The 24,500-nt window shown below is 36.0% G+C and overlaps 1 protein-coding gene, 1 long non-coding RNA gene and 1 pseudogene across 12 annotated transcripts; 1 reads left to right on the top strand and 2 right to left on the bottom strand.

Moving 5' to 3' along the window:
- Window positions 1-1,167: 1,167 nt before the first annotated feature.
- Window positions 1,168-2,154, bottom strand: LOC147508138 (uncharacterized). Its single transcript, XM_086596887.1, has one exon. It carries the CDS (start codon window positions 2,152-2,154, stop codon window positions 1,168-1,170), a length of 987 nt encoding a protein of 328 aa, XP_086453013.1.
- Window positions 2,155-2,184: 30 nt separating this feature from the next.
- Window positions 2,185-3,129, bottom strand: LOC147508137 (uncharacterized; annotated as a pseudogene).
- A 7,140-nt stretch (window positions 3,130-10,269) lies between these two features.
- Window positions 10,270-19,178, top strand: LOC147508136 (uncharacterized). Of its 11 annotated transcripts, none has more exons than XR_015217897.1 (11): window positions 10,270-10,517; window positions 12,419-13,643; window positions 14,364-14,470; window positions 14,624-14,691; window positions 14,962-15,058; window positions 15,241-15,420; window positions 15,642-15,864; window positions 16,075-16,276; window positions 16,641-17,126; window positions 17,202-17,283; window positions 17,364-17,615. It is a non-coding gene; the product is annotated as an uncharacterized LOC147508136 (long non-coding RNA). The 11 variants fall into 11 exon arrangements; XR_015217903.1 differs by having other exon boundaries at window positions 15,642-16,276; window positions 16,641-16,740; window positions 17,034-17,126; XR_015217904.1 differs by having other exon boundaries at window positions 15,642-16,276; window positions 16,641-16,952; window positions 17,034-17,126.
- The last annotated feature ends 5,322 nt before the right edge of the window (window positions 19,179-24,500 follow it).

Here is a 24,500-nt window from a genome sequence, read left to right as displayed (position 1 = left end):
GTTGGTACTATAGCATACAGGAAAATTACAAAAGAAATTACTATATTCAGAGAAGACAATTGAAGTAAGGGTACTTATAATGAGGAGAGATATGGATTATGGAGAAGTTATATCGGACTGCACATGCATGTTACATTGTTGATCGAAGAACGTCTTTGTAGACAACGTTTTTAGTAAAAGTGCCTGTGAAACCCTTTATGATTCCATTTCTCACCAATACTTTGGTTGTGCTCCTGGGCACACCTCGTGATAGTGCAACATACAGTTGACCCTGATCGAACACATGATCTGGTAAATAGATTCCCACATGAGGTAATGTCTGTCCTTGTGACTTGTGCATCGTCAAAGCGAACCCCAAGCGAATTGGGAACTGTTTTCTAGTGAAGTCGAAAGGAAGATTGAGATCTTCTGATGGCTTCATCGGAATTCGATGAAGAAAAGCCGGTCTGCTAGCATAACTTCCAGTTAGAATATTAGCATAGATGACATTTCTTCGAAATCCACGACAGATAAGCCTGGTCCCATTGCAGAGACCATTAGCTGGGTCAATATTTCTGAGAAGTAGAATGGGAGCTCCTAGTTTCAATGTCAACTTGTGGGGGCCAAACCCCCTGGAGATATGGAGTTTAGGAACTCTTGTTGATATAAATGCCTAGGGTCATTCTCAACTGAGTCAAACGAATAGAATGTTTTTTCCTCACCCGGGAACATTTGAATGACTATCTCATTTAGCTCATCAACACAGTCATTTCTTAGGGTCAGTAACGCCCTATGAGCTATGTAGTCTTTATTATGAGCATTTTACGGAAGTGTAGGAAAAACATTAGATATTAAGTGAAACAAAGAATGCTCACCCTCCCATGGAATAAGAATGTCATTTGGGATTTTGACCATATCGTCAAGTATGCAAGGCTCGTTACCGTCGCCTATGCGTAATAGCATATCTGAAAAACAGGGATCAGTCCTTACACGGATGTTTTCTCTCAGATGAATCATTTTGACACTATTCCATATATTAGATTTTGTTATACATGCATTGACCTTCTCAGCAATAGTTCCATGAGGAACAATAGGGAGGACTTGTCGAAAGTTTCCTCCCAATACAAAAATCTTTCCACCAAAAGGCAAGTCGGAACCGGTTAAATCTTTAGTGTTCTGTCCAGTGCTTCAAATGTGTGGCAGTGTCATAGTTGCCTCGTCCCAAATAATGAGACTTGACTGATATAGCAATTCAGCAAGAGGGGTTCGCTTGCCTATTTGACAGGTGGACTTTTGTGTAGCGCGCGTGAATTTTAAACCTTGAATAATGCGGTGTGACCACCGGGGAAGCATGGTAGCTGCAAGACCTGAAGTAGACGTTGCAATGGCTATGTGGCCTCTGTTTCTCAAGTAAGCTAGAATATAACGATACAAAAACGTTTTACCAGTACCACCTGGACCATTGATGAAGTAAACAGAGCTTTTGTGATGATCAACTGAGTGTATTATTTTATTGAAGGCATACATTTGGTCATCGTTCAACATACTAACAAATGATAGATTGTCTTGAGGTATGACGATTGATTTTTCTTTAGCAATCAGACTCTGAAGATTAGAATGATCATCATAGTCTTTAGAAATGGCTGACAAATCATAGTTTGACAACTTCTTCCCTTTTTCAGACAAAGATATTTTAATCTCCATAAGCAAACGATTAATGGCAGAATTTATGTTGCTTGTGGAAGAATAGTCCTCTATCATATACGGGTAAAATTCATTCCATAGCTCATGAACACCCACTGGATTGCAGAAAACCAATATAGAAGTAAACAATTTTCTTAAGGCTGATGGCATATGTATTGCGGCTGCTTCCAATAAGCACTCGCGTATTGAATTGTCGTGTTCTAGAAGTCCCAGTAGTTCAGCAGCTTCTTTAAACGTTGAGCACGTTTGTGAGCCAGCAGTTTTAAGGTCATTGAAAGAAGTAGGTCCCCTGACATGATTAAGAAGAATGTGTAAGAAGTACCTCTCACTATCAGATGGATGTACAACACGCATTCTACCAATCACCTTGACATTGTTCCCCCTTTTCCGCAAACGCTTGTTTGACTTATTCCATGTATAATGCTCAGGGAACTCCTTGTATAAATATTGTCTTGCCTCAGGGTCAGCCATATTTGTATGAAAGAATTTAGTTAACATTGTTCAGGATGTACGTCCATCTGCAATCAAATGTCTGACATCCCGTTTTTCCGAGAAGATAACTTGATGCATATTAGGAAGATGGATTTGTAGAGCATAAACTGCAGGGTACATTCTATTAAGAGGAAATCTGAAAATTTTCCATAGTGACTCTTGTGGACATACCCATCTTGCATCCATAAACTGCCTGATTTCATCATGGTCATGTGGCGCAGCTGAGTTCACCTCCATGGAGACTCGGTCAAAACCTTTGTACACGTACTTGTACAAATACTTGACTGATCTAATACTTGAGCATACTTCAACATTTATATGATAATCATATTTTAACAGCAGCCATGGATTGTATGGGACAACCCAACGATTGTCGACACTAAGATCACCGTGAAGCAAAAATGTACGATCATTATCACGTCGTTGATAAATAGGGTAGGAGTCATTTCCGTGAAAAGTTACTGCAGAGAACTCTTTTGGAAATCTTTTTTTACATGCCCCATCCCTCATGCAAACAGAATCAGGATTTAATGGGCCACAGGGACCATGTATCATATGCTTAATAACAACATTGTATAAATCGGGCTCACTTAAGGGATCAGGAATTTCAGCTCAGACGACTCGGTCGTAATCTTCGGGAGATTTTAGTTTGTCAGCATCATAAAGTATTAGGAGCATATGTGCATGTGGCAAACCCCGCTTCTGGAATTCAATGACATGTACATGTGCCACAACTTTCCCCAAGATCCCGATATTGAATAAATCTTTTTCGAGTTCCTCACACGCTTCATGGAAAACTCTCGTAGTCAGATCAGGCCTGTCTTGTGGGAGTTGACCAGGTTCAAGCCGACGTGTTATATTGACCCAATTTGGGTTGCAGGTCATGGTGAGGAAAATGTCTGGCTTTCCAAAATTTTGAACCAGAGCCATCGCATCATGGTATCTTTCATGCATATCTCTAGGGCTTCCGATATATGATGACGGTAATATAGTTCTTCGACCGATGTTAGCTAGAAATAGATAAACTGTGTGTGAGTGGGAAATGAAAGAAAGAAATCTAAAGCTAAACTAATATATAGACATGTTATTCACCTGCATTTGTTTCTCCGGAGGCTAATGAATCTATCAGACCATGATACAAATCAGCTCTTATAACATCTTGATTGTCTCGGATATATCGAAGCTACATTGTGGAAATCTTCACATACATGTCGACAACAAAATGTTGCAAAAGCCGACCGGAACGAAGCAGGACCGAGTCGTAATTAGATCGAATCTGTTCCAACAAAGATTTTGGATACAGTAAACTCTTGATACATATATATGTATAATGACAAAAATTAAAGGGAGAAAGTAATAGATGGAATACAAAAAGAACCTGGAGCATATAACAGTAGAATTCTCTGCAATCGATTCTCCGTGCATCGTTCTTTGAAAATCTGTAAATCGACCCAAAATTTCCATAAGGATGAAACAGTGGATATTGAAGAGGATCATAGAAGTCGCGAAGGTCGGGGACATTTAGGAATTTTCCTGTCACAGTTTCCACAATAATATCTCTCATTTTTTGTTCTGCAGGGTCGTCACCCCCAATCAAAATGGCAACCACTTGGGAAGACATTGGCAAGGTATAATGATGATGTTCACATGGCTTTTCCTTTAGTAGCAATCGTATGTCTAGTATGTTTTCAGACTGTGAAATACGACGAAGTGTGTGAACAAAGGGGTTATGATCATCAAGGACCCTTTGTAAAATGGACAGAACTTGTGGATTGAGAGTATCTTGTTCTCAGCTTGTCGATTAGCAATCTCATGATCTGTGTCATAAACATACATCTGCATATATCTTGGTCGCTGCCCAGACTAAGGTAGAAGACCACCAATTCTGTGGTAGATAGATCCTTGCGCACGGTATGTATAAATACCACGCCTTCCAATGGCTAGATTTTCGTCCAAGTGTACACCCATTAAAGCGAAGGAGAATGCATTGTTGTAAGATCGAATGTTATGACGAAAGTGGACAGCCTCATCCGTGTGTGATGCATATAGATACATCAGATCAGGTGGTGTCGGCAATAGCGGGAGATTGACTTTTCCACGAAGACAACAAAATTGACGGGATTCAGAGCGGAATAATTCGGCATGGCGATGGTTGCATGTGTTTATGTGTGTTATCTCGAAACGCTGGAAGTTCGGGGTGTAAACGAAATCTCTTGCATAATTGTGAGAAGATCTACATGTAAGTGGAATTCTCCTAGTTCGAAGGGGGTGGATTGGTTGAACAGAATTCTCATCTTCTTGGCCTAGTGGCATATGTTGCATTTTTTGTAACAATATATTGATTAAGTCATTAATTAATAAGAATAACTGTATATGCAGAATAAGAAATTAGTTGACAAATATTTCGTGTAACAATAGGAAAGTTCCTTGAATGTCGTTATCATAACTGGTGCTAGCGTCGTCCGGAACACCGTTGTCATACCCGTTTATATCATCCTGGAGAGGCGTTCTTGTAGTTACTATATTGCCGGAGTTTCCTAAAATGTAAACGTCAAGAATGGGTTAAAACCAATACCACGTAAAAACAAAATCAACAAAAGAGTATGTTAAAGCAGAGTACCAATGTTAATATCAAGATTCCTTCCATCTAGATTTAGAATGGTAGATAGAGGTAAATTTCGCTAAGCCCGGTCCACCGATTATGCGTGACATTGAATGACATTATGTACGTGGTCTGTAAAAGGTGCAGAGTAAGATTTTTTTAAAGTACAAATGTTAATGCATGATATATATACAAAGAATAATATCATAGTTGTATTAAGTAGAAATGTTAATGCATGATATATATACAAAGAATAATATTAGAGTTGTATTCATACCTGAGAGATTGATGTGTGTCGGTGGCTGAATCATGGACAACGAACGAAAGGTGCACCCAACCATAGTGTTAGAAACAGAGGATATGTTGTCAGTGGTAGGGGTATGTACATCGTTGTTGGAGCAGTATTTGTTATCCTGATTAGGAGATTCACTGCCACGACAATTGTTTAATACACCCTTACGACGTTGATAATATCTCTGTAGACGTGCCTTTTCTCCCCAACCTTTGCTCCTCGCTCATAGTTTGTCTACATTGTTTATCACGAAGACGACGACGTTCTCGTTCCAATGCCAATTGTTCCTCACTAATGTTAAGAAGGCGTTTCGACATACATGATCAGGCTGGTCAGATGGTGTTTGAGTCGTTGACATGTTCAATGGTCTCTACAGGGAGAGTAATAAACGTCTAAAATAAATGGCGTTTTAAAGATAAAAATACGATTACCTTAAAAAAAAAAAAAAAAAAAAAACACACCCCACATCACGTATCCACGTACACGGAAATTGAAAAGAGTCTAAGTGCATGGAGAACCCACTCACACAATTTACAAAAATCAATACCGAAATGAGAATAGTAAGAAGAATTACATACATGATATTGAGGGAGTGATATTAGGAGGGGGTGATATTGAGGGAGGAAGAGTCGGTGAGTCGGTGTTTGTTTTTCCTTATATCTCCCGCGTGAGCAAATCTTATGGAAAAATAAAAATAGGCGAGGGCAAAATCGGAAACAATAAGAAATAAGAGAGGGCAAAACCGGAAAAAAGAAAAACGACTGCAAGGCAATTTTTTGACAGAAGAACACCTGTTGATCACAATGGGTAAAACTAAACATTTTAGCGATTAGATTGCATTGGCAAAGTGGAATAAGATTTAACAATGAGGGACCACCCCAAATTAGAAACTGGCTTGGATATGAATACATCAATATAAAAAAACCTAATAGATTTTAACAATGATGGAATACCCTAGGAGTGTAAAAAAAAAATCGTTTACCCATCATCCGGTAGGGTACCCGGTTTTCACCCGCCACCCAAACCCACACCGACCCGAACACAAACCCGCACCACCCCGCCACCATTTTTACGCGGTCCGGCTATGGATGTAGGTTCTATACTTCTATGTTCAAACCCGACCCATCAAGCCGCCCAACCCACACCGTGTCAAAAGCCGTTGACCCAACCCCGTTGACCTGCACAATTTCAAGACTTTAAATCTAATATTTTTGTATTTTGTTTATATTTTCTTTTAACTTGTAGGAATTTGAGAAATATGAATACAAACTTATGAGTTAAACATCAATTTCACATATTCAAGTTTGAACATTGGGCAAATATCAAAAGTTCAAATTCAACTTTCGAATTTTGGAGAAGATGAATCATTCATTTTTGTATTAATTTTGAATTCTTTTAGTTTATATTTTATTATTTTGTACCATAGATCCTCGCTCCCATCTTCATTTTATCATGTTATGGAAAATAATCAATTTACAAATGGTAAATCATGAGAAAAAAGTTTCAAATTTACAGATATGGTTTTGGGTTCAAGTTTAAGTTTTTTTTATTTTTTTATTTTATTTTTGTTTATTTTTTATTGATTGATTCCATTTTTTTCTCTATGTTGTGAATTGGAAATATATTACTTGCAGAATTAGAACGTTTTTTTGGGTGAAATTGGGTTAAAATAATAATTTCCACCTGACCCAGATGACCCGCCCCGTAAGCTGACCCAACAGGCCGGGTGATGGTACTAAGACATGACACTTCAACCCGCCCCGTCGGGGACCATTGGATTTGTATCCCCTAGACCCGCCCCGACCCGACCCATCACTATTTGACCCGTAATTGACCCGGCCCACCCCGTATTACACCCCTAGAATACCCCAAATCAGAAAGTCAACTTGGATATATATGAGTACATCAATGAAAAGAAAAGTTAACTGGGAACAAATTGATAAGGAAAAGAACTCTAAGAGAAGTGTCAAGACTAACCTGTATCCCATGAGAACCTGACAACTCTTTACCGAGTTTCTTTAAGTAGATAATACATGGCAGATTGGCAGGAGCTTCCATCAAGTTGCTTGCAAAATTGTGATATTTGAAGGCAAAACCTATACGTTAATGGAAAAAAATCAAGTTCACATTGAAGATGAAAATATCCCAAGATTACGAATTAACATAAGTTATAGAGATCAGGGCTTAAAACTGGAATTATATATAGATTTATTTTTGAAGAAGAAATATATTTCAACAGTGAACAACATATATGCACCCAAAAGAAAATATTGAATAAAGATACAGGCTCCACTACACACTACACCACCATAACACATTCTGAATGGACAAAAACATGTACAATCTCTATTCACATATTTGGTATTTCGATACAAATGAACTAACAGTGGAGATAACTTTGACATTCTACCAGACTTTAATAGAGTATAACTTGGCATAACAGAAAGAAACTAATAATTCCGCAGGCTTTTCTACAACATTTCAGGCATTTCATTTCAACAAATTAGAAAGAATAAATTGACCCAAAATCATAAGCAAATTTGCTTAACCTGTAAAATAATAAAATATACTACAACACAAATAGATTCCTTGGAGTTAACTAACTTTCCTATAATTATCTAGAACAGTAGAAATCACACATGGCCTCATAGACATGGATGGTTAAAAGGTGCAATAGAATGAGGAGAGAAATAGAAGAATGTATAAATTTCCAGTAAAATTAATCGATAAAAATTGAAACACTAATTGTTGCTTCCTTCCCAAGTCCTAACACAAACTATTTTTAACAATTTGTATTGTGAAGTCGAATAAGGAAGATGAACGTAATAGGAGAGAATGAATGGAAAGAACCTGAGCGAGAGGAAACGGAGTAGTCACCTCTTGCCAACAGAGGAAGATAGAGAAAACAATGGATTAAATCATTCAATTAACTTGATAGAGCTTAAATTTCTCAGATTTCTTCTTGGTTGATACTTTGGTGAAGAAACGAAGTTTCAGGAAGACTCAGAGAGGTGGTTGGGACTTTGGAGAACTGAGGAGTTTTGAAACTTTGGAAAGCGAGAGGATGCAAAACTTTTATTTTTCTAATCTTACTTACATCCTCGCTCCCGCAACATAATAACTTCATGACCATAACTCAAAAGATCTTTAACAAAGTAAAGCCCAATAACATCATGCCCACCACTGTTAGTATTAATAATAAGTACTTTCTTCTTCTCTGCACTTGCATTGACAGTGAAAGAAGAAAGAGAAGAGTGTCTAGAGATTTTTGAGTCGAGAAGAAAAGATGACGAGACAGAAAAAGAATATGAAAGGAAAGAAGTTATTGTTTACCAAAAGAGGGGAGAGGGAAGGCGAAAGGAGGCAGAGTGTATTTATGGTAATTAAAGTTTAATTTATAAATAATTAATACATGCGTATAATTCATATATTGCATGCAGTTGGTTTTCGACTTGAATTTACACAAATGCCCTCTTTTTCCTATGTTAAGTTAAGGGTATAAACGGTAGTAAAAATTGAAATGACCAAATAATCTTTTTTAAAGGCATTGAATAATTTGTTTGAATATTTTATCAAGGATATTTAGTAGTAGAAAAAAGGCTGGTACAATTTAAAAGCTCATGTTAATTATGGTGTACTCTACTAATTGAGATGGAAATGAAGCAAATGAGCCTCCTCAGTAGCCGGGCTCTACCTGATTCTACTACTTATTTATCTGATTTGCCGTCGATCCATTGAAATGTCTTTCATAATCCAAAAACGTTTATAAAAGAGTTTTGGAATAAAGCCTTGTGCCCTTGTGTGATTGTACTAAATAGAATTTACACCAGCTTCTTTTTGGTTCACACCCAGGAACAAGCAAAAGACTAAGTATGTCCTAGAAACCCTGAAATTTCGTTTGGGTCAAATAAATAAATATATGAAATCAAGTATATCTATCTATATCTTAATATTAAAGCTCCCACAAGGGGTATTTTTTGAGCTCTATTAAAATTCAACGTTATCTCCTATTAAAACAAGAATTTTTTTTCATATTTGAAAAACAGAAATTCTTTTTTACAACGGGAATTTCTCTCCTATTATAACGGGAATTCTTCTTCTATTAAAACAAATTATAACACTTCTAATTAAAGCGGGAATCCTTCTCCTATTAAAATAGGAATTTATCTCATATTGAAAATTAAGAGAAAATCTAGCGTATCTAATTAAAACAAGAATCATTCTCCTATTAAAACAGAATCTCTCTCCCAATTGAAAAAACGGGTTTTTAAAACTTAATTAAAACTTAATTTAAAATAATTTGTTAGAAAATTAAAACGGGTTAGCGACTAAAACGGTAGTCCCAATTTTCTAAAAAAAATCTAAATGTTTTCAAAAGAACCGGTGCTTATGCACATGCCTACAAACTAGTAAAAGAGAAATGTTGCAAATTAAATTTAAGTATTGTGAAAAAAAAAGAAAAAGAAACGGACGAAATAGGTCATCAGTATGGATGATGCCCAATTGACAGAGGCTATATTAATATATTCTCAAAGAGATTACAAGATGGAATAATCTCAAGAACAAGTTATATCCTTATTACAAGAAAAGAAATGGAGATCAGAAATATATATATCTTATTCTCCAACGTCTCCAAAGGTCTTGTGAAATCATAATCCAAATCAATACACATGAAGCAGCGCGCTAGGGGCAGTGCGGGCTACGGTGCTTCCTTTAGGGACTGCGAAGGCAACTTTAAGTTGATTACAGGTAAAGCATTGGGTGTGGCAGATAACTACTGGGCAGAGTGTTGTGCAATCATGCACTGAAGTAGCCTAAAACGAGACTGGTTAAATTTGTGGATTGAATCAGACTCCGATCCGCTGCTGTTTCAGCCTTTAAAACGGTGCAATGCCCTGGAAGCTCAAAGGACGGTGGAACACTTGTTTGAAAATAGTTCAGTCCATCTATGTTTCACACATATGTAGGGAAGCAAATCTTGTAGCCGACATTGTAGCTAAATAAAAAAAAGCATCTAATATGCCTATAGGTGGATATATCGACACATAGGTTTGAAAACTACAAACCTTTATTATTGAAAAATGAATTATCTATTAACACTACTAAAAGGCTGTCCTTTAGGCCCTGTATGGGCAAACCTGTACATGGTTAGGGTGCACTATCCAGGTTTTTATGTTTGGTTCTTATATTTTGAGCCCAATTCCGTAGACCGTAGGCAACTAGTTGGTTGGCCCAACCACAAAAGCGTGTATATTGGTATCACTTGTGGAGCACTGGATTCCGATCTACAGATTAAGTTATAAAACCCATAAACAAGAAAATAAAAGAAAAAAACCACGAGAAGAAAAAAAAATGACCGCGAAAGAGAAGTGAAGAAACAACCTGCTACCAGCTAGCTCCCACCATTTTTATCCATTGATCTCTTTATTACTTTTGATTCAAACTCAGGTATTTCTTCTCTCTCTTACTTTTATATTTCAAGAACATTGGTAATGGAAGTGTGAGTTTGAACAATGTAAAAGGGTTTCAAAATTTAGGAATGTTGGTAAATTGAAAACACAAATTTACCCCCTGAAATCCATCACTTTTCTGCAGTTATTGTACGTTATATTCTTTTGTTAAAAGTTTGGGCAATTTGTTATGCAAAATGGTTTCTAACTAAGTAACTAGTTTCAGTAGTTTGCAAGACTTTATAGCCTTTCAAAAAATATGTATGTGGTTGGCACAAGTCATCGATCTAGCCTTTGGAGTTTGGAAAATGTATATGCTATTGTTTGTGCGAGTCAATCGATTAGAGCTCCATAGGCTTTTAGGAAAAGGAGTACTCAACTAGAGAGTAATAATTGAAGAGGAAAAGGAGCTGAGGGACGATTTACATATTTTGTGGGCTTGTAGGTAATATATTAGTATGACATACTAGTTAGTTCAATTCCCTCTTATGAGTTACTATGTCCAACTAAAACTATTACACTGATGAAGACCGTTTATCAGATTAGTTCAAGGTTCCCATGAACTAAGGTGTGAAGTTCTTCCAAAAGGTGCCCAGTGAACAACTTATTACTCTAGTAGTCTAGTATGCTCTATGTATAAGTGACCATATGCCTTACTTAGGGCGAATGAGGTTGAATCAAGAATCGACTATGTCGAACATGAAGCTAGTGCTGAATTGCTGATTGCTGATTGCTTAATCAATTATATAGAGTGTTCAAGTTGGAAATATTTGCCAAAGTAAGAGTGTATGGGTGTATAAGAGAGTCGGGGGACACACTAACTTCTTTATAGATTGTTTTAGTTTGAGCTTTTTGGTAACACTAGTTACCTCGTACATTTTTCTTGTAGCATTTTGTTTCATTCTTTTCTAAACAAGATTATTGTGCAAGTTAGCTCATACATTTCATTTGTTTTGTGACAAGTTAGCTAATGATGGCCTGTTGCATCCATTTGTTTTGTATAACAAACTTGATGTCTGCTTTTAGCTATAATATTGTATCTGCGGTGATATTTGAAATTCCGTCTAAAATTGAATAGTTAGTCTTTTTCACCAAATGCAACTCTGAATGAAACTTTATTGAGTCCTCTATCCAATGCAGCAAACCACAGTCCTTTTGGATTTGTGAGGAGAGAGTTATGGACTCGAGAACTTAGCCTGTCAGAATTTTCTGACTGCAGAACTCAGGTTGTGTGCACTGGATTGGATCCACGATTTCACATGATTAAGTTGAGATTTAAGTTTTTGATAAAACATGAAAATGTAAGTTTTGAGTGTCTTCTTTCTAATCCAATTGGCCTTATCCCGTTCCGAGGCATGTGGAGATAGTTATGGTGTCTAGAAATTTGGTTGGCAGAAAAATATTCCGTCAGAATACAGTTTCTACGCACTGTATTCGAGCCCCGTTTTTGTATAGTTAGCATAAGAGTTAGATTTTTTGTAAAACATATAAAAGTAAGGTCTGTGAGTCTTCTTTTCAACGCAAAAGGCCTCATAGCTTTTGGGCATATATGGAAAGACATGTGCCATCCGGAAGATACTAGGTCTGATTTCTAGTCTGTAGAAATCATGATTTTTACCGAGTTTGTGCTATATTTACTTCTAGGATAGGCTGGCATTGAGATTTTGTGTTCAATATGAAAAAATAAGTGTACATATCTTAGTTTCTAAATAATCAAGTCACGTGTCATTTGGATGAATGTAGAGAAAGTTATAGCTTCATCAAGTTGCCATGTTGTTGTTGTAGGTGCACAGACCTATTTTGGAAAATATTTCTAGTAATAAACTAAGAGTTTCTTAAATCTTTCTAGGGCGTTTTGTATATTATTTGTAACCAAATTTTATTTAATTTGCAATGTAGGTAAATATTATTTGGTGGATGCGGGCTATGCCAATGCACCAAATTTTATTGCTCCATTTCGTGGCACTCGCTATCATCTAAAAGAATTTGGAGTGTTGCATCCTACAAATTACAAAGAGTTATTCAATCTTCATCATTCATCTTGAGGAATACTGTTGAATGTATCATTGGAATTTTGAAAAAGCGGTTTGTTATTTTGGCTCTTCCACCTCTATGTCCGTTTGAAACACAAGTAAAGATAGTAATAGCATGTTGTATTCTACACAATCACATACAAAGAGAGAAACTTAATGATGAATTTTTCGATAAGGATCGGAAAGAGCAAGAAGAACTTGAAGGAGACTCTGGAATGAGGAGACAAGATCTAGAAAACCTTAGTAGAAATAGAATACGAGAAATGACATCAAATTATAGAAAGTCTATTGCCATTGCAATGTGGAATGACTATTGTGACTATCACAATGCAGATTGATGTAATAATTTTGATTTTCCTTTTTAGATTTGTTTCATGTTAAGAATGAAATGATCGATGGTATGTGTTTCTAATTAAATATTTTGTGGAGTTTTTTTTTAAAGAAATTTTGGGTGAGAATAGGGGCATTTAAGTTATTATTTTCCTTTTGCTTCATAATGTTCTATTATTTTTTCAAGTATGTAACAGGTTCAGTGTAACAAATACAGTGTGAACCAAACAGCGAGCATAGCTTCCAGGTTACCTTGCTTTAAGTTGCACATCTACAGAATTAGATCAGCTAAACCAGGTCGGCTACGAGTTTTTCTACTGCCAAACAGAGCCTTATATTGTGTGCTCAGCGCTCCACGTTGGAAAAAGCAGTTATCCTACAAAATCGGAAAAAGCAGTTATCCTAAACCCAAAATAACACACTGTTAAAAATCCCGAATAACTAAATCCTTTTGATTTCACTTCTTTGTTCCCAAATGTTGCGACGCTTTATTTTAAACTTACTCAGTCGCTTCATCAGTCTCTCTATATAAATGGCCATTCCTTCATCAGGTTTACAGACTACAGCGGTTGTCGTAAAAATCAGGAAAAAGATAAACTCAAAAGAGACAATCCGAAAATGAATCTTTTCAGTTTTCACCTAATTGCTTCATTTGCAAATAGTGCGACACTTTCATTTCAAATCGCCATTCCTTAGTTTATCATCAGTTTTAAGATGATTTCTTCCCAGCAATCGAGCAAATTAGCAAACGGTTTCTTCAGGTGCGCCCTTTTTCTATTTTCTTCTTCTTTTTCTTTAACTTTTTCTTGAGAATTCTTCTTCTTTTTCTTTAACACTTTCGTTTCCCTATGTTGTTTGACAAAATGCCTAGGAACACTTTACTTCCGCATTTCTCTATTAACTATATGATATTGTTTATGAAAATGCCTAAGAAGATTTTACTGCCGCCTTTTTCACTTATCTATATGTTCTCACCAGGCATTCGAGTTCTAGAGAATTATATTACAGTTCAGTTTAATCACTATCGTATAGTGAAAGTTTTTGTTTAGTGAATCGGGAAACTTTTCGTTTTTTGTTTAGTGAATCGGGAAACTTTTCGTTTGTATTCACAATCCTATAACTTCTATTATTTTCATAATTAAAGATGAAATGGATAGACATGATGCTTTACAATGTGTAATGTATTTTTCTATAGTATTCTATAAAAACTCTGTTCTTTTAACATATTTAGGTTCTGCTCTTTTAAAGTTTGAAGTTTGTGGGGGCTTCAAGGAGCGGCCAAATATTCGACTTTTGGAACGACCACAATGGGTCTTCAACCATATTATCCCTAGGACTTATGACCAAATTCGAAAGTGAATCCCAGTATAATAATAAGCATGTTTCTTACATGCTTCTTAACTATTTTGCAGTGGGTCAGTTAGATCAATCCTATACAATAATATTTTTGTCTCAAAATCGCCTTGATGATGGAAAAACAGATATTGGATACAGATTTTCCGAGGAGGGTGAAAGTTCAGAGCAAGTGCTTTTCAAGTGTGTCAGCAGGGGTCGTTATCGAACGTAACCATAATGGTTATTGAAGATGGTGAAGACTAATCTTAGTTTTAAATGCTCATTGTTATGCAGTAAATGTTCTTTAACAGATGTAGTTTACAAATGTTGTGTTATGAATTTTCTGTATCATTCATCCTTATATGGGACCGGAACAACAAAGTTTGACATTTCTCTGTATTTCCAGCGACTCAAATATGCACCGACCAAGTAAGGAGAAATGATACCTTCCATTATCAGAAAAAGGGATCCAAGGTACGACACCGTCTGGGCAATCCTTTTTATACAGTTAGCAACAATGTTTACTTTTTATTCTTTATCTCTTTATTGTAGATCATAACTGGACGCTTAGATGCTTCAACCTTATCGTCTTATGTCAATGATAACAAGTATACATATGAATTTTGACCATAGAGAGGGTGTTTCTTATTTCTACAGTTTTCCTAGCATCATTTCTAACGTTGTCTGACTATTCTGCTTAAGCATCTCTAACCTGGGTATATTATATTTTAAACCAAATTGTAGGAAGAGATGGCAGGTGCAAACTGATGTGACACATGCATAAGTGATAGCTACAGGAGCACCTCTTCGTCCCGCCCCCATTGAAGGAGACCTTAAACGGGTATGAAATGCTTTCATCTATACTCTTTTTTTGTGACCTTTGTGATAGAGTCAACCGTAATTGTACCAAGAACTCACAAATCACAATGTTGACATTCACTATGATATTTATATATCAACGCTTATTTCAGACCAATTTGTTGCTAGGATATCACTGATTTTTTCAGTAGGAATATCTTGAAGGATATTACAGGTGCTATATGCAACACCCATATTGTTCTCACCGATCGAAGTGAATATGGGGCCTCGTATGAGAAATGCAATTCAATTGGCAGAGCTAGCAACCACTGTCGTAGACTACCCCAAAATCGGCAAGTTCGTGATCATGCCATAGTCGCTCAGACTGCCAGACTTTGCAGGACGGTAAACTCCGATTCCCCTCCGCCCTTTTTATTTACTTTCTAATTATTCATTAAACGAAATTTATTGGTTAAAATAACATTGTTTGTAAGTTCACTTCTTTCTCCTTATTCCTTCTTATCTCTTTATAATGGTTGTTTCCTTATTTACATACCATTTGAGTTCATTCTTTTCTGTTCAGATCTACCGACAGTTTATCATTCGATATTTGTTTTTGAATCCAGATTGCTTTAAGCAACAATGGTCCCTGTGTGCGCAATCAGTTTTCGAGGAAAAAGACCAAAACCAAGTTTGCCAAGTTCTAATAACTCAAGGCCTGTGGTTTGTGTACATTCTCATACTGTTGTTCATATGAATGGTACATCTATGACGACCATAACTACCTCAAACACTGCGCAACAATCGTCTCTGGATTTTAACATTACCTCCGATTCGGTTTCAGTCCAGGTCCACCAACGATTTATAGGCCATTCTTTCGATATTTTTCGAATTTCGAACTGATTATTGAAAGAAACGTTGTATTTATCTAACCGGAAATTACTATTATATTTATTTTTATTTTTATAGGCAATATCTTTGAAATGCACAATTTGTGATCACCAAATCAAATTTGTTGTCATTGTGGAGCATTTGAATATTCGATCGCTTGGTATGCAGAAAGGAACAGTAAGGGAAAACGACCAAGGGAACCATCTTTTTATATGTTGCCGAGTGGGAAAGGTCCAAGTCAAAAGAAGATTTTGGGTATGCTATAATGTTCTTTATCACTTCAACATACTAGGCTCAATGTTCGCAGCACAAGGCAGATCTGCATCTGCAGAGCCCGAACATCTTTCAAAATGTACCCCATGGAAATCAAGTGAGTATAAATTAACAAAACATTCTCTCAACTCGATTTCATAGGAGTATTTATAAGTTTTATTAGCTTTCCCTCGAAACTGGCATCATTATTTTCTTTAAGGTTTTTTTATAAAAAAGTGGTAATAATGTTTTCTGCCTACACTGTTTCCTTCAAGATTTGTTTTCTTAAAGTGGTTCCTATGCTAGATGGTAATAATCTTTTAACCGACGGTAGCAGTATTGTTAGAACAAATTAAGTTCTAATATATACATACTAAGGATTAAAAGCATTTCTTAAGAAATAAACATCCTGTGTGGTTATAGTCTAATCCACACTATATATTATCAATTATTTTATAACTGACTTTGTAAAATAATTTCAGCAGAACTACCTGATAAGACAACTGATCCAGTGGGATATGAACATGTTGTTCAGTTCATGATGGGCCATGTGGATTATTGAAGAGAGATACACCTTGCACGGTAAAAGGAAAATGTACTAAACATTGTTGATAATTGTTCTGAACTGGTCAAAGAAGAATTGAAGAAACTGATAGGAGTATCTTTCACTTTTGAAATTAAAATAACTCCATTCAATTTGAAAGATCAGAATAAATCATTTACTGTCAGTAAAATCTTTCACATAGATCGGAATATATAGATTGGTGGCATACATGAATGAGAACGTCCAAAAGGTTTAGTATCCGACTCACTTACTATTATGCGTAAAAAGTAATTTTTCTTTGTAAAGTACACTTAATTGTTATTTATTGCAGGATCAAATAGTTATTGATCAACAAGAGAATGATTGCTCGGAAGAAAACATTTTGATTTCCAAGATGGTAACTTCAGACAAAACAAATACAAAGGTACCTTTAATATTATGATATGATTTTCCCACCGTATCACATTTAAATTAAATGATTTCGATGTTTTTTTCATAGTCTGATACAAATGACGCTCCTAATGATTGCTCAACCTTGAGCTACAAGTCAAAGAGAATAAAGAGGACAACTTATAAAATAAGTATGATATCAACTTTTTTAGGACCAACTACAACTACAACATATCATTTACTAAGCAAAATTAAATTGTTTTGTTTGCAGAAGCAAAATTGATGATAGTCGAATAACCGTCGATGTTGGTCAGGAGTTTACTGTCGTATCTATATAAGTTATTTTATTTTGACTTCCTTAGTATAATATTTGTAATAATGGATGAATAACTCTCACTTATGAGACTGATTCGTTTTGATTTAGCTGTTGAGTTATCATACTATACAATTTATTCTTTTTCGTATTTCGATCTCCCATATATATAGTACTAGGGGTGGCACGCATATGCTATTTAAATTGAAACTCTAATACAAACGGGATTGAGTTCCTTTTTCATCCTGCATTTAGATTGTGGCATGGACTCTAATATATGACATCCGTGTAGGGTGTTAACTGGATGGCCTCTTTTGTTTTCTGCAAATTTTCGATATGAGCTTGGCTCATCCTCTTCCTCTTATTTTTAGAACAAATCATTATCATCCTCCTTTGCAGTGCATTTCTATCTAACACAAACCAAACAACTCTAATGTTTAATAACTTTGATCACGAGCCATTATTTTGTTTGCCTCGTATTTTCAACTGTGTTGTCTGTATAACATCCAAGTCTTTACTCAGTATAAGAATTTGACATATTGACTCAAACTTTAAGTTCAAATGGCTTAGTACACAATATATACTTCATCTATGTTGCCTGTATACCATCTAATTCTTTACTCTGTACAAGAATTCAGATGGCTTAGTATGTAATATATACTTTCAGATACAATCGTATCCATATTACTACACCTCTATATCTGTTGTTAGTGTTATGTACTTCCTTAAATGTAAACTCTACCGATCCCAATAGATTAGCCTGTGCAACGCACAGGCCAAAGAACTAGTTTGATTACTATGCACATCACTCTTTATATACACTTCTAAATATAGAATCTATCAGAATGACAATTGTCATAACAGACTAACATAATGGACAGCTGTCCTAACAACCTAACTAACCATCACATGTTTCTATACTCTTATATTTGCATGCATCAGGAGCAATTCCATGGAGATTCAGAGTTAGATCTAAACATTGCAGTGAAAGGATATCATAATGCACGATCTCTCATATACTAGAGAAGCCAATTTGGGATCCACAATGGAAAATGATTTTTTTGTTTTATATTATGATCAACCCTCATTTTTTTTGCTAGATGGTAATTGTGTATTAGCAAAAATGAGATAAATATGTCTGTCTTACTAAATTTTTTCCAAAAGTTGTTTCCTTTCATGAGTCTCTCTCTCTGAGTGAGAAAAAACTCGTTTCTGAGGCCTCCTCCTTCGTGATCGAGAAACCTTCCTCACCACCCCCTCCCCCATCAACTTTCTTTTTTCTTCCTCTCGATCTCCATCATAATTCTATCTTAGTTTGTCCTTGCACTATCTTTTCTCATTCACTTTCTTTCCCTCTCACCTCTGTTTCCTTCATTCGTTTATCTGGTGTCTGTAGGGATGTCGCAGTCTAGCTACTCAGGAGGCCAGCAGTATGATGATGATCTCAGTCCAGACTTTACTTCAGCACTAGCACTAACGATTTCTAGCAATGCCCCATACAGGCTTCAATAACTCCCTCAAGTGGATGATAATGTTCTCAAAGTTTGGAAGCTCAAGGCGTACAGGAAACTTATTACACAAAGACTTTGCTAAACATTATTGTACAACTACAAATCCAATAGGGGTTTTCCAATTTCAGTTTTACCATTGTCAAAACTGGGCTGTTTATTTTTGACTTTGAAAAGAAGGAAAACCTAAATTATAGAATTGATTTGGTTGGCTTCTTTAAGAAGACCAAGAAGAAAATATTTATTTATAGATCATTTACATGTATTATAAGGAAGTAAATTCGAAATTTGAATATACAAGGAACCTAAAATCAAGGAAATCCTACGTTATTCTCTCCATACAACTATTACATATGTAGAGATAAAATCTATCATAACTAAGAATCTATAAGTATAGAAACTTTTGATATGTGGGATTGAAGAATTTATATGGTATGTTGCATAGATATGCATGCACATACAATATCTTTGGACTCCCCCTCAAGTTGGAGTAGGTGTTGAGAGATCAACGACACCCAACTTGCCAGATAGGTGTTGAAAGGCCTCATCTCCAAGTGGTTTGGTAAATATGTCGGCAACTTGGTCACGAGACTGAATGTAGCAAGGTTCTGTCAAGCCAGAAGTGATTTTCTCATGAACAAAATGACAATAAAATTCGATATGTTTTGTTCATTCGTGAAATACAGGATTTTCTGCTATGTGAATAGCAGCTTGGCTGTCACAGTGAACTGAAATTGGTTGCGAGTGATCTATGCAAAGATTAGTGAGGAGAGATTTGAGCCATTGTAATTCATATGATAGAGCAGCGAGGGCATGGTATTCAGCTTCAGTTGAAGATCGAGATACTGTGGGTTGCTTCTTGGCTTTCCAAGAGATTGGACTAGAACCCAGCATTGTGAAATAAGGCAATTCGCCCAATCAGAATTAGTATATCCACCAAGGTGGAGTGAACTGGATGCGAATAATAGTGTGCCTTTTGATAAGTGCTCAAAAAGTGTATTTTAACCCTCGATTATACCTCTTGTTTAGCCATCTTAGTGGACTAACAGTGCTTGTAAGTCATGTTTTATGATTCTACAAGTGAAAAAAAGAGTTTTGTAGAATATTAGAGAAAAAGGGGACAAAACGGAGCAATTTGGAGCATTAAGGACCATATGGAAAGCCCGTAGATAATCATGGAGAAGGCCAAGGATTTGAAGCCATGAAACATGTGACTTAGACCTGTTTTAAAGCTTATTTGGAAGCCCATGGAAAAAAGGATTTGTTGCTTGGATCAAAGCCCGCAAAAGAGGAAAGAAGGATGGAACAAAAAAAAGGGAAAACAGACTCTTGCGTTTGGGACGCAAAGAATTGCACTAGCCTGTGCGTCTAGACGCATGAAACCGACACTGTAGCCCACCTCTTTTACAGTTTTGGAAATGAAGTTGGAATCAGAAAGAGGTTGATTTGTAATAGAAAACAAGCCACGGCTTGAGATGTTTCTAGAACTCATTGTAACCCCTATAAATAAAGGACCTAAGTGCTTCATGAAACTCGCCAATTCACTTACATTCTTGTCTCCAGAACTTGAGGCAGAGAGAGATTAATAATAAAATATTCAGTTTTAACTAGTCGAGTCTTGATAAATAGTATTTCTACTTTTATGTTCTTCGACTCTTCTTCTTTTTCTCGTTCTTCGTGTTCTTCCTTTTTCATGGAAGACTAATCTTCTCCTTCAAGAGAGAAGATGAAGCCGGTGCTTAGGGTTTGATGATTCTTCTGGTTCATGGTGTTCTCCAATCATGTTAGTTATTTATGTTTTTAGTTATTAGTTCCATTGCCCACACCAGGGGATGGAAGTATAAAATAAGGTTTATGTTTTTCAATATTAATTAATATCATGCTAGTGTTCTTTACTTTTCTTCTAGTAGTACAGTTCTTTAGAGTTAGGGAAGTATTCCTTGTGTTGCCCTAGTAGGGGTAGCTCAGGGAGTTGCTGCCTACGGAAAGTATTTTTTGTGTTTGCTTTAAATGGTGATTCATTAAATGGCCGCCCTATTAGAAAGTACTTTTTGATGTTGCTCTCGGTAATACATTGAATGGCTGCCCGAGCTTACATAAAAGGAGAGAAGATACTAGTAACATAAACATAGGAACAACCTTGAGTAGAATTAATTGTTAACTATGTTTCGTCCAAGAGGGCATCGAGACTCGCTCGATTGTCTAATTGTAGTCTACTCGTGAGAACAACCATGAAGGAGAAGGTCACAGATCAAAGGTAGCGGTGGATTCTAATCTCTTGAATTATCTCTCTTATAAATTCTCAATAGTTTAGTTTAGTTTAGTTAAGCAATTTACAATATCTATAATCATAGTTTTTAATCCTTCAAACCCCATTTCCAGTCTTGTCCTTCATATAACATACACTTAAAAGTGGAATGATATCCAACTCATTATTTACTCATTGAGGGATAATTAGGTTTTGATACGCTTCTGTTTTGTTCAACGACCATTATCCATCATCCATCTACACATTCCATATTCCATTCATTTCTACACACAAAATGAACGCGTGTCACCTTTGCAAACAGAACCCTTGAGATAACGAAGAATGCGATTACCAGTATCAAGGTGAGCGGTATGAGGGGTTTGCATGAATTAACTTAATGTGTTGACGACATACTGAATGTCTGGCCATGTCACAGTGAGATAGAGAAGTAGTCGCCCTATATATTAAGCGATGATAAGATGTTGGATTAGCAAGAGGTTCTCCATCAGCAGGACGTAACTGGAGTTGTTGTTCCATTGAAAAACTAGTGACTCGTGCTCCAGTCATTCCAGCATCTTTTAAAATATTAAGTGTATATTTTCGTTGGCATAGAAAAATATATTCCACGTTTTGAGCAAGAAACTTCAATGCATAGAAAATATTGTAATTTACCAAGATCCTTTATGAAGAATGATTTTTCTAGAAATGATTTGAGATTGGAAATTGAATCATTATTATTTCCAGTGATGATTATGTCGTCAACATAAACAATAACAAAAAGAGATATATTTCCCTTAATGTATGTGAAGAGACTATAGTCTGCAATGGACTGAGTGAATCCCTTTCTATTGAGTGTCGAGGAGAATTTAGAGAACCATTGCCGAAAAGCCTGTTTAAGACCATACAAGAATTTATTTAGTTTGCAAACGCGAGTCTCCCCCTTATTAGAGAACCCGGGAGGTAATTTCTTGTACACTTCTTCATTAAGATCTCCTTGAAGAAATGTGTTGTTGACATCTAGTTGATGAAGAGACCAACCCTTGATGGCTGTAATAGAAAGAAGACAAACTGTCACTAACTTCGCAACAGATGCAAACATATCATGATAGTTGATACCCTGAATTTGGGTATATCCTTTTGCAACTAGTCATGCTTTGAATCTTTCAATGGAACCGTCAGAGCGGTATTTGATTTTAAATATCCATTTACAACCTATTACTTGTTTTTCAGCTAGTAAAATGCTCAAAGACCAAGTATTATTGTCTTCTAAAGCTTTGATTTCTATGGCCATGGCGTCACACCATTCTGGAATTTTAATTACTTGAGTAAAAGAGGTTGGTTCCTCTTTAGTTAAATTTTTTGTGATAAACACATGATGGTGTTGTTTAAAATGAGAAAGATCGAGAGAAATAATTTGCAATGGGAAAATTTGTTGCACGTGATGTAGATGAACAAACATAATCTCCTAACTTAATAGGAGGGCATCGAACTCGTGGAGGAAGAGTAACATCAATCATGGGAGATGTTGGTGTTGGTTCATATGTAGAAGCTTGATCAATTATGGGAGATGTTGGTGTTGGTTCATCTGTAGAAGCTTGAGAGTTTGAGGAGGACGATTCGGGAATAAGAGAACCAAGTGAAGTATTGTGTTGAGATAACTCAGGTGTTATAGAACTGAGTGGAGAAGGACTTTGTGATAATGGAAGATCATATGATGTGTCATCAAGTATTGGTTTGACAAATACATGTGAATCCACTGATTTGGTGGGGATGCATGTCTTGATAAGGGAATTTGTCCTCGTAAAAAATAACATCACGGGATGTATATATATATTTTACGAGTTGCGATATCATAGATGTGATAACCTTTTTGGACATATGGGTATCCTATGAAAATGCCTGGTTTGGCACGTGCATTGAATTTGTTTTTGATACTCATGTTCATGCTGAAACATAAGCATCCGAAAACTCGCAAAGAAGAGTAAAAAGGAAAGGCACCAAACAAAATTTGGTTTGGAGATTTGGTGGCCTAGGATAGGAGTAGGTGATAAGCTCCCAAATGTGCATTTTATTACCCGTATATTGCTGTATTACAGTCCCTCTTACACTTAACGAAAATACAACTAATAGCTTTTACTGCCTTTTTCAGGTTAAGGAGTATTTCAGACCACTTATCATAAAAGCTGTGTATTAGTACCAAAATGAGCATTAATCACGCTTATTATGAAAACCAGTAGCTGCTATGGAAAAGTGCTGAAAAAGCCAAAGTCAACTGGTAAAAGTCAACAGTCAAAGTCCTCAAATCAGAAGACCAAAGATGGATGCCCTTATTTAAAATTATGAAAACTTTCTCCCTAACCTACCTTGGTCAAGAAGGCACCAAAAAGTGAAAGCAAAAGTGAAAGGGTGAGATGTCTAGTTTATAATGGATGAGGGCAAATCTGTAAAGGGCAAAAGTAAGGGTATATAATCAAAAAGCAAAGAAGAGAGAACTCATCCATTATCTTCGGATCCAAACCATTTGGTTTGTTTATTTTCTTGTCTTGTTTTTCAATTCATGTCTTTAATTTCTTGTTGTTTTATTTTATTTCAATCAACTTGTTATTTCCTTTTCTTTATTTCAATCAACTTGTTATTTCATTTTCTTTATTTCAATCAAACTTGTTATTTGTTCTTTGCTTTAATCTTCAATCTTGTTTGTTGCTTTCATTTCAATATTTTAATCAATCTTCCTTTAATGTTTTTAAGTTATTTCAATCAAATAATCAAAGCTTTCAAGTTCATTAGCTTAGAATCATTCTAATATTCAAGAGTATACTTTTCTTCTTCATATCTCCTTCACTCAAACTCTAAACAATTTAGGATGAACCTCAACTCTTAATCTAGACTCTTTTGAAGTATACTCACTACAATATTAAAGCTTCAAATGGCGCCGCCGCTGGGGTTGAAAGAGTGAGAGTAATTGGTTGAGAATCTAAGAAAGGAGCATCATTCTCATATCTCCATTTCTTTCTTTTTAATTTTTTTTTTGTCATTTTTTTTATTGTTTTTTAGTACTATCTACTTTTTTTTTACAAATCAGGTTGTGAGACAACAAAGCTGGAGAGGAGCTGAAGAAATAGACAAAAACCGACGGCCGTTCACCGGCGACCCGCGGGAGATCCCACGCACATGGTGAGGGCGATCGCCCAGCCACCTCAATAGAAGTGTGTGGGATTTTTTTTGTAGTCCAATTCATTTGTGACAAGAAGTTGTACTCCGAGCCCGGATTTTGTAATAGAGTAGGAGAAAACAGTGAAACTTATTTGTAATAGTTAGGGATAAAAAGAAAAACGAAAA

This window comes from Coptis chinensis, chromosome 3, assembly GCF_015680905.1.
Source record: "Coptis chinensis isolate HL-2020 chromosome 3, ASM1568090v1, whole genome shotgun sequence".
Classification (NCBI taxonomy): Eukaryota; Viridiplantae; Streptophyta; class Magnoliopsida; order Ranunculales; family Ranunculaceae; genus Coptis; species Coptis chinensis.
This window is presented reverse-complemented; position numbering and strand designations above follow the sequence as displayed.